Raw genomic sequence first — 13785 nt, forward strand, 5'->3', positions numbered from 1 at the left:
ATCTGTAATCAAGTTGTGCTTGAGCTGTGCTTTACAACGAACCATGGCGTTAACCAGGTTTTGGGGCTGGTGTGAGTGCAGCTGCATATAACACCACGTATTATATGTGTTATTTATATATGTTATATGTAGATATTGCCATATAAAACATATATGGCAATATAGGGATAAACACAACACATCCATCCCTGGCAGTGTAGTCAGTGCACCGTAGGTATCGCTGCCCTTGTGAGCTCCTGACACACAGGGATGTTAACAGGAGCAGGCACAGGGCCAGGCTCGCTTCCTGGCAGGATTCTGGTAAGGATGTGATGCATTAAGATAAGGTAAAGTAAGATGCTTCTCTGCAGCCCTCTGAACTCTGCCCTTGCATCTGCACTGGGAGTATTTGCATGTTCAGAGCAGGTAAAAGGCACACAGTAGTTTGCCAAACTATGGAATTTCTGCCAGGTTAGTGGGTGGAGGAGGAAGCGGGAACGCCTGTGCCCTGCCTCCTGCTCCAGGGTATTTAACCACCCTAGCTGTGTCCAGAGCCACATCTCTGCTCAGCCTCCAACTACCCTGGGGAAGGAGGAGAGGCTGGGGAGGATGAGCTGCACCAGGTACCCAGTGGATGTGAAGGCTGTCGGCTTGATGCAGTGCAGAAAGCAGAAGGTACTTTAATGTTGGGGTTTCTTCTGATTTATTTATTTTCCTCCTTAAATATTATCTACAGATTGGGACACCAGAGGGTTTTCTGAGCTGCTCTTACAGGGGTATGTTTGCTCATTTCCCTGCAGTGTTGGAATTAGAGCCTTGTGGTGGACAGGGGGCTCTTGGACTTGTTTTTCAATCATAATATCTTAATATCATAAGAAAACTGTGATCTTTTAGATTCTGCTCTCTTTCTGTTCTGTATCATAAAATTCCTCTGGTTTCAACAGCAAGTTATTGAATATCCATTTGGGGCCCTAAAATTAAGGAAATATTTTTGTAGATCTGATGTTTAATTCCATTTTTGCATGTGACAGTCTTGCAGCCTGAAGCCAGCACTAAACCAGAGCCCCTGGCACATGCGGGTTGCTTGAAAGCACCCAATATTGAAGCTGTGATTAAAAATGCATTTCTTTTCTCTTTCCAGAACTACATGATGTTTGTGTCTTGGTCAGACCAGACCAACATTCTCATCTACCGGACATTTGAGGACTTCAAGAGATTCCATGTAAGTGAATTATCTCCCAGAAAATAGGATTCCATGGTGGGGAGGGGGAAGGAGCCCAGCAGTGTGTCAGGGCTGCAAAGCACCACTGTTCTCTCCTTCTCTTTGCTTTTAGAAAGAGCTGAAGAGAAAATTCCCCATCGAGAGTGGCTCACTCAAGAGATCGGACCGGACACTGCCCAGGTTTAAAGGTAAGGAGAACAAATCTCTGATGGACCCACAAACACAGCAGAGCTGTGGGGGACAGTTGTTACAGATAAGACAGAATTCAGCCTATGACCTTCCCCTGGAGCAGATTAAGTGCTTGCTCCTGCTCATAGCAGCCAGGACTAGGTTACAGCAGCATGCTTGTGTCTAGTAAGGACCAGAGCCATTGTTGTCTTACACCAGCTTTGCTCTTTCAAAGATGCAAATGCAAAGCAGAGGAGGAGTGGGAAGCCAGACAGGTGCCTGGAGATGCTGAAACTGCTGGAAACTTACTCCCAGGAGCTGCTGAAAACAGCTGCAAAGATCTCCCAGGGTGAAGATGTGATTCAGTTTTTCAAGGCACAGACCCAAGACTTAGATCCCTCCTTTCCTAAGAACAGGTATGGAATCGTATTTGTAGCGTCTTCATGAAACAGAAGTGTTCCAGGATAGGGGTGGAGGAGAATATGGTAGCACAGTTACGTACCAGGAAGCTCTCGTGACTGCTCTAATGCATGCTTATGTGGTTTCTGATGCCTGAGCTTTTCTGAACCTGCTGCTAGAGAGTTTTACCAAAATTAACACTAAGCTCAAGGTTTCATGTGAGTTTTCAGTAAGCAGATACCGAACTTTGCTTTGCAGTGTTGTGATCATACCATCAGACATCGGAGGGGAGAAGAAAGCCCAGTCACAGCAGCAGCAGCCCTCCTGCATTACGCTGCCTCAGGCCTCCCAGAGCTACCGCTGCCTCGAAACCTTCGAAACCAAAGACACAAAGAACAAGACTTTCAAAGTCACTAAGAAGGAAATAGTTGAAGTGTTAATCAAGGACATGACTGGTATGTTTGACTGGGAATCTTCAGTTTCAGGGAGGGAGGGTGGAGATGGATTCATAGGGTTTTGTGGTGTGCTCACCTGGATTTACACAGGAGAAAAGAACAACATGTCAGCGTGGCATCAGCGAGGCACCGAGCTGCTCTGCACAATGTCCTGTCTCTTGGGGCAGAGCAGCCCCCACCCAGGGATTATGGTCATCTTCAGGCTGTCAAAACCCTTTCTTTGCTGTTTGCTGCAGGGTGGTGGCTAGTGGAGAACGCAGACAAGCAGATAGCCTGGTTCCCAGCCTCCTACCTGGAAGAGATTGATGTCCACAAGGACATCCAGAATTCCTTCTGCTTAGACAAGGAGGGTAAGTCTGCTGCTGGCTCCCTGGGACCCCACATTCCTCCTTCAAAACACAAGGATGGAGGCATTTTCCCTGCAAGGCAAACCCAACCTCCCCCTCTCTCTGCAGGCAGCCTGTACTTTGTTGTGAGGGCCTATGAGTCTCAGGAGGCAGATGAGCTCTCGCTGAACAACGGAACAATGGTGGAGGTGGTCAGGAAATCAGAGGATGGCTGGTGGCTTATCCGGTAAGAGGCTTTCCCAAAGCATTTCCAAAGCTTTCATTCTTTGAGGGAACTGGTTACTTGCTGCAGAAGCTTCTTGCTCACTCCTTAAGTAGGGTGCCAAGGAGCTCCCCCTGAGCTGGCTGCCCTTGGCTAGGGCTGGTTTCTCTTTCCTCACACTCCCTGTACAGTATTGAGCTGAGTCCTCACCTGCCTCCCCTTGGTCTGAGGTGGGAGAAGGGCTCTTTCTAGTGTTGCTTTTCATCCGTCCCCCTCAGATACAACAACTGTACTGGCTACCTGCCCTCCATGTGCCTCCAGCCCTACAAGAACCCCCACCACAAGCTCCAGACCATCATGAACTGCGGGCTCCACATCTCCACCCCAAACCTCTGCTCCTCCCCGATGGCTCCACAGCCTCTGGGTGAGCACAGGGTCCAGGTTTGCTCTTCCCTTGACTGTGAAGAGGACCTGAGCTCTCTGAGAAGCAGATCAAGGTCTCTGCCCAGGGCCAGCTCCACCCCAGACTTGGAGTCAGACAGCACATCCCTGAGCTCGGGCAGCAGCAGGGAGCGGGATGGACAGCTGAGCTGGCAGCCTGACTTGTCGAGATCCCTGCCTGAAGTGGAGCAGACCCGGAGCCCTCCCCTGGGCCATGCCTTGGCCATGCACAGCACCAAGTCTCCACGCCTCACCCCCAAGGACAGGAATGATTCTGGCTTTGTGGAGTCATCTGCAGCTGATCTCAGCTCCTCCCTCACTGAGCCAGACGTGGCCACTTGCGTGCCCAAGGTGCCCGCGCGCCCCTCGGCCCAGGAGATCCTGCAGAGGTGCAGCACAGTGACCAAGCGCGCGCTGCAGCGCTCCGGGCTCTGCTCCCTGCCTCCAGCTTGTGCTCCAGGAGACACGGATCTAGCCCTGGGCCAGTCACTCCCTCACTAACATCCCATGGGAGCCCTGGGAGAAGCAGGGCTTGGGAACGTCGCTATCCAAGGACATTGTTAGATCCCAAGGAACACACAAACAGCCTCTGATTCACGTGCAGCCTGCACAGGGTGGCCAGGGAGTGGCTCTACTGGAGGCTCGAGTGGTTTAACTTACAGGGGGGGTCAAGGCAGCTCCTGTATAAGTCAGAGGTCACTTTGAACACAGGTAATTCTCCCTCAGGCAGGTACTCACAATCATTCCTGCATTATTCCCCACACCGCAGCCACCAGGAGAGCAGAGGAGTGAAACCCAGACAGTGAGGGATGTGGAGAAATCCAGAGCTACCATTAGCAGTAGGGGGAGGATGGTGCAGCCATGTGAATGGCTTTTATCTGAACCCCCTGTTCTATAGATTTTTATAAAACTCTTTGATTGTTGATGTGCGTTTGGGAGGTTTGGTTTGGTTAAAGTTTAAATCAACTCAGATAGTGCAGAACTGACCCTCAACTACCTGAACTGGCTGGATCTGCTGCGTGGCAGAAAACATAAGTACTTGTTGGCTGGAACCCTCACTTCTGACTCTTCCCTACGGTGCTGTCTGTGCAGGCACACAAACAAGCGGGTGTATCACAACTTCGTTCCCAGCTGGGGCAGGGGCCAGAGCCCATTTTTAGGAACAAAACATTCCTCTTTCAAGGAGGTCTGCAAGTTACTGAAATTCTCATCCTAAACTCATCTGCTAGAACTGAGTCAGAAAAATAGTTACAGGATAACTTAAGACTTTAATATAGATTGTTACCTTTAATTTTAGTTATTCTCCCAGGTATCTGAATTTTTTTTAACAAGCAGTTTAACCAACTTGTGAGGTGTTTGTTGTTCTACATTTTATACATTGTCTACAAAATAAAGAGGTTAAATATCTATAAGATATTATGAAGATGCTTGGGTTTTATACTTACACTGCCCCACTGGGCTTTGGGATAGGATATGCCATTGCCAGTAGCATCTCCCAACTCCATAAAGTCTTTAAATCCCCAGTAAAGAGCCAGGTTCTGCCTTTTCTCCAAGCTAAAAGCTGTTTAAGTGTCTGGGCATGAAAACTCAGGGCATGAAGATACAAAGGGAAACCACAGCTTGAGCAAAGAAATGACCCTTTCCTCTCATTAAGCCCAAGGAAAATGAATGTTGGACACGTGGTAGAAATGAAAACTTAGAAAAATTTATTACAAACCAGGAGCAGTGGAGTTGCCATACCTGGCAGGAAGCAGGCCAGGAATCAGTGGAATTCCTGGTGGAATCAGGCTCACAGAGTCACGTCTTCCTGCTGGGCTGCATCACCCAGCTTCATGTTCTGCCACATGAAGTCAATGAACATGGTGGCCTGTAGCAATCGGCTCAGCCTCTGGAAGTGGCGCTCTGCAGAGAGAGAAATGCCACCTCTGCTCACCACAACAGGGAATGTCTCCTTTAAACCACGGCAAACAGGGAATATTCACAACTGGAGGTGTCCTGAGGCTCACTGCTCCTGCAGCGCGACTCACCGGTGTAGGGCAGCAGGGACTCCACAGCAGGTTTAATGCCCGAGTACTGCAGGAGGGTCTCTGGTGCTTCGTGCTTCAGGAGGGTTTCAACAACAGCTTGGGCCTCGTGGCAGTTCCGGGAGTTGGAGTTCCATGTCACCAGGAATGTTAACACAGCCTCTAGGGAGGAAGGAAATCTGCACATGCTGCCAGTTGCACCGTAACTGACAAGCCCAGGGCGGAACAAACATACCCAGAACCCTTTCTTGAGCTGTCACAAGGACAACCTAAAGGTTTTAGCACTTAAACCATGTTTCAACAAACCTTTCTGATCCTTTCGGAGCCGAACAATGTTCTCTTCCAAGTGCTTTCTCCCATCAGTTTCCTTGAGGATGGCTGTAGGAAAGAGACATGAAGAGTTCCGTGCAAGAGTCCAGCCCCTGCACCCATGGGCTGAGAGCAGGGAGACCCTTTGTCATCTGGGGTGATCCCACTGAGGAAAACAGGAGTCACAGGAGAAAGGGAAAACTGAGGCTTCCAGACAATTAGACTGTAGTTGTCTACTAGAAGAGATGTTCTGGAAGGCAGAGAGGGCAGAGAAGGGCCTTCAGAGCACAACATGGACTCACCTTTGATGACCATCAACACCGTGTGTGGACGATCCAGAGAGATTGCCAACCCTAAAGCTTTGAGATACCTCTTCTCATGAAGCAGGTTAGAAAGCTCTTGTTCTCTGGAAAGCAAATCAGGATCAAGAGGGGAGGTAAATATTTGGGTGGTAAATAAACTGTTTATACAGAAAACAGCAGATTTGGCAGTTAAGCGTGCTGAGGTTTACCACCAGGAAGTTAATGGTGCTGCCAGTGAATGCCTCGGTGCTCTCACTGTGCACATCATCACCCTGGCACAGTCAGGGGCTCCCTGAACTATTCAGTGCTGGCTGAAGCAGGAGAAAGTGAAAACAGGTTTTGACTTTGCTTGTCTTAGAAGTACATACACATGGGACTAATCAGTTGTCAAGCTGACAGTATCACAGCAAGGCTTTGCAGGAACTACAAAGCAGACGAGACTAGTGTGCCTTGCCAGCCTCTGAATAGCTCCATGATGTAATGTTTGGATCAGAGGGAGCTGGATGGCTCTACGTGTGGACAGATTCACTGGACAGTTTGTCCTTCACACCTCATCATTGCACAGGATCAACTTACTTAATAATCTGCTCCTCCTCCTTAGCTTGTGCTTCTTTCTCTTCAATTTCAGTGACATCCTATTAAAAGCCAGGATACAACTTTGTCAAATCTTGCTTTAATACAGATGAATTCTGATTTAGCCATCAAGTGATCGGGAGAACAGTTTCTGCAGCAACATCTCCAAGTCATGTAATTTCAGTGTTAAATCCAGCAACTTCCCCCCAGAGCACCTTTAGAACAGCAGCACTGGGCAGGCTGCTGAGCCCCATCTGCTGCTCCTTTTACAGCATCAACTGGGGAAATACACTATGGCCAAAAAACACCCCAAAACCACCAGATGGGTCTTAGTGACCCGATTTCTAAGTGCAGAAAAGAGCACGTGCCATGCTGGAACAGTGAGGAGTGAGCCACTGGAACCCTGAGCTCTCCAGCTGCATCCTGATCACTAATCCCAGAGGAAACACAGGAACACCCTGTACCGTACCTTCCACAGCGTGATGCAGGAGTCACTGGATCCTGTCACCACCATATCATCTTGCTTGTTGGAGTGAAGACCCCAGATTTTATTTTCATGGCCATCTAATGTTTTCACACACTCATTTGTTTTAATTGTCCAGAGTTTTAGGAGACCATCAGAACCACTTTTGGAAGAGAAAAAGACACAACAAAAAGAATCATTGGATAGATCCATTCTGGCTCTGCCCCACCTCAGATATCAGATAAATTTGTGCCATTCCAATGCCTTTTGAATAGGAGCAGAATTAACCACAAATACCAAGGGTGAGATGCACTCTCAGCTCTCATGCACTAACTACAGGGTATGTCACCAACCCAGCAGCTCAGCAGAACCTACTGTGGAAGTGGAGAAGGAAGTAATTCAGCCCCTGCAGAAAGCTTGGCATAAGCATGGCATCCTCCTATCAGTCATTCCAAAACTAAATCCATCACACACATAAGGCTGATACCAGCAAAGAGATTTCTCCTTCTGATTAGTTTTAGCCTCTTCCTGCAGCCTCCTGGTGCAGGCACTTACCCGCTGAGCAGTTGTGTTCCTCGGCTGACGAAGATGATCTTCAGTACAGAGGCATCATGACCTTCAAAGGTCTGGAAAACAGAGAGGAGGCTCACAAGTGCTGGAGCTGCTGCCAGGCTTTGAGAGAGTCCTCTTCCAACAGGGTAATATTCACTCCTAAAGCCTAAATAAGTTCCAAAAAGCAGCCTCTATCCTCAAAGACCCGGGAGCAAAAGGCCAGACCTGGATAGCTCTTCCTTGAGCATGTTGCTACATTTCAGCTGCCTTAACCAGCACCTTCTCTTTTGAAAGCAGCTTTAAATCAATCCCTGTAGCACACAAAGGCTGCCTAGAGCAAGGGGCAGTGTGAGTTCTCATTACCTTCAAACAGCTGAAGTCCCGAATACCCCAGAGCTTCAGGGTCCCATCTGCTGAAGAGGTGGCCAAGACCTGATCCACTGGGGAGAACTGCACACACCAGATCCCACGCTTATGTCCAGTGAAGACACCCAGCAAAGAGCAATCAGAGCAGGACCAGAGCTTGGCCAGCCGGTCCTGCGAGCCCGTGGCAATCAGCTTGTCATTTGGGGACACTGTCACGCTGTTTATGTCCTAGGGAAGGCACACGGAGAGTGCAAAGCAGTTTAAGCCTTTGCTGTAGCTGTTGGACAGGTAATAAGAGCAGGGTGCAGCACAGGAGGGAAAGATGGCAGTACTAAAAGCATGTTCTATGATCAGGTGGGGCTTTACCTTGTTATGACCCCTCTCAGTCACTTTTGCATGAAGGGTTTCTGGGCTGGAGATCAAGGCTGCTTTTGCTTTGGAAGTGAGGGATTCCGGGATATTCCAGATCTTGATTGTGCAGTCCTGGCTGCTGGTTACTATGAAGCTTTCTTTCAGTCTGAAAGGAATAAACATGTCAAGTGTAAAGAAGCTTCACCTACACAAACAAAAAGACCTTCTCCTCCCGCGCCTTGCAAAGGGAAACCCTCATCTGATTTGTATTACCTTGAGCAAGAGACAGCACCAACCCCGTGAGCATGACCCAGTCCTTGGGCAACACAGATCACCCTTCCGTCTTTGTTCATCCGCCACACTCGAAGGCTTTTGTCCTGGAATAGCAGAGAACAGAACCCCCTGTGCTTTTTGGGCAGTGATCAGTTCCCCACGCAGTCACCACATCCGTGAGCTTGAACCTCTGCCTGCATCCCTCGGAGGAGGTGAGGCAGACACAGCCACGCAGTGCGCTGCAGTCTGGGATGCCAGCGTGGAGGTTTATTTCTGGGTGTATCAGGGCAGTTGGCACCTTTGCTCCCAAGAGGATTTTTAAACACAGCTCCCCATCAGTCTCACACTAATGGTACCTCTGAACTCTAATGCAAAACCAAGATGCTCAGAGAATGAGACATCTCCTTTCAGGCTGATAAAATACAATCCCATTTCTTCAGGGGTGTTAAAAAGGGATAATGGAAGAACCTTGTTTTGGAGGGACACAGCAGACAGGAATTGTGCCCTTTCTGGAGCACCAAGAAGGAATACAACTCTGTCCCATAAAGATCACTAGGAACAAAGGGTTTAATGAAGAAAAATAACACACCTTGGCACAGCTGACAAACATCAGGCCTTTTCTGAAGACATCCAGAGCAAGAATTGTTTCTGAACAGAGGAAAAAACACAGTAAGATGCAAAGAAATACTGAAATTGGACAACAGAAATGGGTGAAATAAGAGTCCACCACTTACTGACTGGGAACAGGTTTGGGACACAAGGTGTCCACACTCACTACACAGTGACTGGCTTGGGGTGTGGGCGCCGCCCTGCCACTTGCAGCCACAAAACTGCACTCACACACCTACATCTGGAGCTCGCGTTTCAACTGATCTCACTGCTAGTGAAAGGGATAGAACCCACAGACCCAGGAAAAGAAAACCAGTGTTTGCAAACCCAGGACAGCAAAACAGAGAACACACAACTCCACCACCTCTGGTGATGCTGTTGCAGAGACTCCAGCCTCCACATCAGGGCTGTGGGAGATGAAGCCACACTTGCACATCTCCCACCCATCCACATCAGAGCCGACCACTGACCTGTGTGACCGTAGAGGATCTGGCAGTGTGATGTTGCCAGTTCAAACACCTTCAGCTGAGGGCTGTTGGTAGCCACAACAACATGAGAATCAGCAGGGCCCAGGAACTTCACATCCAGAACCTCGTCGTTGTAACCTGCGAGCTGAGGAAGGCAGAGCAGAAACAGTTGAACAGGGAAAGGCTGGTCAGGGAAGTCCTGAATGGCACCTGCTTTTCCCAGAAGCAGACCTGATCCCGGAGCATGGATAAGGGAAGAGGAAAAGGGAGGCTGAGGGTTGTTACCTGCTTCCTGAGCTGAAGAGTTTGAGCATCATAGAACACAATGTTGTGTTCCACAGACACTGTGACAATCTCATTTCTCTCAGGCACAAGCATGCACTGGGTGATGCTGCGCTCGCTGGCCTCCTCCTTCAGCTCAAAGGGCACAGGTTGGGAATACACACAAGCAGCTGTGGCCACTTCCCAAACTTTCAGAATACCTGATAAGAATAATGGTCTCAATTATCTATCAAAGACCCTGGTTTGGGCAGTGATTACCTAAAGAATATAAAACAAACTCTAGCCTTGCCTACTGGAAACATCTAAGCAGCTTTAAGGCAGGACTGCAATGACATCCAGTCAGTGGCACGAAAGGATGCTGAAAGGCCTTGTGAAAGGCCACAAAGCTTTTCTTCTTCTGTCCAAATCAAGCTTTATTGCAGTTTGAAGACATAGTTAAAGCTCCACAGCATGCCTGATCAGTCCTGGTCACCTGCTGCTGCTGGAGGAACTCAGGAGAAGGCTCTGCTCTCCAGCCCTCGGGAGTACAGCCCAAGGGTTCTGTCACCCAAAGAACACTCATCCCAGGAAAAACAGCAACACAGCATCTCAAGTACCATCCCTCCCGAGCCTCCAGATCCGGCAGTGACATGCCAGGACACCCACCTTTGCTGCCAGCTGTGACAAAGTGCAACCCTTGCTTCTTCACACCCAGCTGAGAGAAATCTCCCTTTTCTGGTAACAAGACAGCAGCTTCCACCGTCTGCAAGAGAATTGGACAAACACCAGCTAAGCACAAGGGACTGGGGTCCCAGTTCAGCAACCAGAGCTGTGAACAGCCTGCTAGTGCTGATAGACACACACATCCACACTACTGCCCCACACTGCACAGCTGCAGTGAGAGGATGAAGGTTTGCCATAGGTGTCCTTCCTTCCTCCCCCAGCACTGGGCCAGAGGACGCAGCAGTGGCATGAGTTTCCTCAACTGCCCTGGAATGACCACACAAAGCAAGGAGAGGAAGAAAATAAACAGCTTTAGACACAGAGTTTTAAGGCATCTGGGAAGTATAAAGGAGAGAAACTCGCTTTCACCATACAGAGGAACCTAAAGAGGGAGAGATATTGTAGGACTGAGCTAAAAACTGCAAAGGATCTCAAAGGAATAAGTGAAATTCAACTTCACCTCGTAGACAGGGACAGTGTGTTTGCTCTCCCTGGTTTTCAGGTCCCACACCATGCAGATTTTATCCCGGCCAGAACTGGAAGGTAAAAGAGCAGTGTCAGTGCTAAATCCATTCAACTCAGGCTGAGAACTCGAGCTCTGAGGGCCAATTTGGAACTGTGGGGGTTCAACACCCCTCTGAAGAGGCTCACGTGAAACAAAGCACCAGCCTTCCCTATGGCAGCACAGGATACTGCCAGAAACACCCCTCAAAAGCAGAGGCTGGATAATCGTAGCAGCCCTTCTCCTCACAGAACCTCCCCGGACCCTAAAGAAACCCCCAGTCTCTGGGAGGTGAAGACAGGCTAAACCTCTGCAAGCTCCTACCTAAGGAGCGTGTTTCCATCTGCAAATGCCAGTGAGGTGACAGCACTGAAGTGTCCATCCAACAGAGCCACACACTTGCTGGAAGTCAGGTCCCAGATGCGGATTTTGTAGTCAATTGAGGAGGAGAAGAGCTGCAGACGGGAGGTGTCAGGGTGGAACTCCACAAGGCTGGACAGAAGGAGATGCACTCGGATGGGACAGGAATAAACTATCTGGCATTAGCCTAACATTAAAGTAAATATGCATTCTACACAAAGGGTATGATAGATTGATTGACATCGACGTGTATGGACTTTGTTCCTCTCCCAACCACTCACAACTGATCTTTGACAGTCCTTCCACATTCCTGAAGTACATCCATTACCAAGCACAGATATTCCATTTAGATCCCAACAAGTTTCTTGACCAAACCCTTTCCTCTCTGGGCTGTTTAAGTAAATATGCATTCTACACAAAGGGTATGATAGATTGATTGACATCGACGTGTATGGACTTCGTTCCTCTCCCAACCACTCACAACTGATCTTTGACAGTCCTTCCACATTCCTGAAGTACATCCATTACCAAGCACAGATATTCCATTTAGATCCCAACAAGTTTCTTGACCAAACCCTTTCCTCTCTGGGCTAACGTCAGTCATAGCCCTGCTCCTTCACTAGACACCTCACAAGTCAGGAAGCTGGAGAGCCCAGAACCTGCTCAGGCCTTTACATTCCATTAACTCAGGACATTTCACATCAATCCCAGCACCCAAGCACCACGCTAATGCCAGTGATGGACAAATGTGACTCTTCCTTACTGTACAACTCCTGAAGATCCTTTTAGGTTGTGTGTGCAGTACTGTTTGATCATATCCCAGATCTTAATGGTGCTGTCACAGCCACCTGGGAAAACAAGGGCATGTAAGAATGAATTATGGAGAAGAGAGACAGAAGAGGTCCAACATATCAATAACTGTAAAATTTCACATGCTGCAAAGGCAGCAGAAGGAAAAATGAATCCAGAAACAACCACCCACAGCAAGAGGAGCCCAGGGAGGACCTTACACCCTCAGAGAGCCAGACAAAACCTGACAGCTCACTGTCAGACCTCAAGTACAATGAAGTTACCGGTCATGCCTGACCCCCTCTACCTCCGGGAGTCCCTGTTCTACACCAGGATGACTATGCTGCATTGCCTCATAGATGCCTGGTATCTACCAGTGTTTTGCTCAGTATATTTTGGGTACAACATTGAAAGGATCTCTTGTTGCCTGCCCAGACATCATTGTATCTAGGTAAAACCTCCTCCGCCTCGGCCTGACCTCAGGACATCGCTACCTCGGGCTGCGTCCAGCTCAGCTGAATTATTCAGAAGCTGAAGGGCCACTTGACACCCTTCCCACTGTGCGACCGTGAGGCAGGACTGTACCTGTGGCCAGCAGCGTGGAGGTAGAGTCAAAGGCCATGGCAGCCACGGGCGCCGTGTGCACGGCCTTCCACGTGCGGACACACTGGTTCTCGCGCCAGTTCCACTGCTTCAGCAGCAGCGCCCGGCTCCCCGTCACGAGGATCTGCACAAGAGCCAGGGGAAGGAGAGCACAATTAGTCACTAACCTGAGTTCAGTTTCTGCCTGTGCCCGTGTACAACGCATGGGAATCCCAGCTGATGTGATACTCTTTGAGCTCAGCCTCTCAGTGTTCCTCTGTCTGGCTCAAACCCAGAGGGGAGACAGACAGACAGAAGCACCTCCATAGAGATCTCTGGAAGCACAGGCAGAGCAGCCTTCAGCTTTCACTGGCTTTACCAGGAGGCATGATAGAACAGCAAAGAAACCCCCCAAGCAAACACGCACCTCATCATCAGGGCTAAGAACAAACGCCGTGATGTCCTCCTCCTCCTCCTATGAAAACAAAAGGTAAAACCCTATGGTTAAACCACTCGTGGAGGCTCTCCGAGCTCCCTTCTCTATGAGCACAGCAGCTCCCAGCTGCACTTAGAGACAAGTAACATCTGCCCATGTTTAGAACCTCCTCATTCTGCCCTTGCTCAGGGAAGCTTTAGACCGACAGCAGTGAAAGGCCCCAGGAGCCTGGACCCCCCTCACCTGCTGGAGGCTGTGCAGAGCTCCCGTTTCCACCTCGATGACATTGAGCTTGTTCCCACACGGACAGAACATGAACTTCCCATCTCGGTTTACCTGGAGGAAAGGGAACGGGAAGCAGGAACGCCACAGAGCCGGGATGCTCCCAACCCCGCCTCGGGTCAGGCATTACCTGGACTCGCCCTCCCTTGTAGAAAGGCTCGATCTTCCTCGACACGGCGTAGCTGGAAGGCAGAGAGAGACCCGCGCAGGCTGGCGGTTAAACCCAAACCGCGGCGGCCCCTTCAGCCCCGGCCAAGACCCCTGCCCAGCCCCGCTCCCTCCTCACTTGCTCTTGAAGCGCAGGGTGCTGGCGGCCTCCTCCTCCATGCCCGACACCACATGCGGGCC

At 49.6% G+C, this 13785-nt stretch overlaps 2 protein-coding genes across 2 annotated transcripts; one reads left to right on the forward strand and one right to left on the reverse strand.

Annotated features, from left to right (window-relative positions):
• The first annotated feature begins 1126 nt into the window (after positions 1 to 1126).
• On the forward strand, positions 1127 to 3714 carry NOXO1 (NADPH oxidase organizer 1). The gene is made up of 7 exons (XM_010015162.1): positions 1127 to 1201; positions 1314 to 1389; positions 1605 to 1785; positions 2027 to 2223; positions 2460 to 2573; positions 2679 to 2796; positions 3051 to 3714. The coding sequence occupies exons 1-7, from the start codon at positions 1127 to 1129 to the stop codon at positions 3712 to 3714; spliced, it is 1425 nt and encodes a 474-aa protein (XP_010013464.1).
• A 1288-nt stretch (positions 3715 to 5002) lies between these two features.
• Positions 5003 to 13764, reverse strand: TBL3 (transducin (beta)-like 3). Its single transcript, XM_010015163.1, has 22 exons — positions 13724 to 13764; positions 13568 to 13619; positions 13399 to 13491; positions 13147 to 13194; positions 12723 to 12864; positions 12112 to 12196; positions 11313 to 11480; positions 10947 to 11022; positions 10430 to 10526; positions 9788 to 9984; positions 9506 to 9647; positions 9016 to 9074; positions 8427 to 8530; positions 8169 to 8319; positions 7800 to 8030; positions 7440 to 7510; positions 6891 to 7047; positions 6425 to 6483; positions 5849 to 5952; positions 5544 to 5615; positions 5241 to 5399; positions 5003 to 5115 (listed from the first exon to the last, which is right to left on the reverse strand). The coding sequence occupies exons 1-22, from the start codon at positions 13762 to 13764 to the stop codon at positions 5003 to 5005; spliced, it is 2421 nt and encodes an 806-aa protein (XP_010013465.1).
• Positions 13765 to 13785: the final 21 nt, after the last annotated feature.

The sequence above is a fragment of the Nestor notabilis genome, unplaced genomic scaffold, assembly GCF_000696875.1.
Source record: "Nestor notabilis isolate BGI_N333 unplaced genomic scaffold, ASM69687v1 scaffold8145, whole genome shotgun sequence".
NCBI lineage: Eukaryota > Metazoa > Chordata > Aves > Psittaciformes > Psittacidae > Nestor > Nestor notabilis.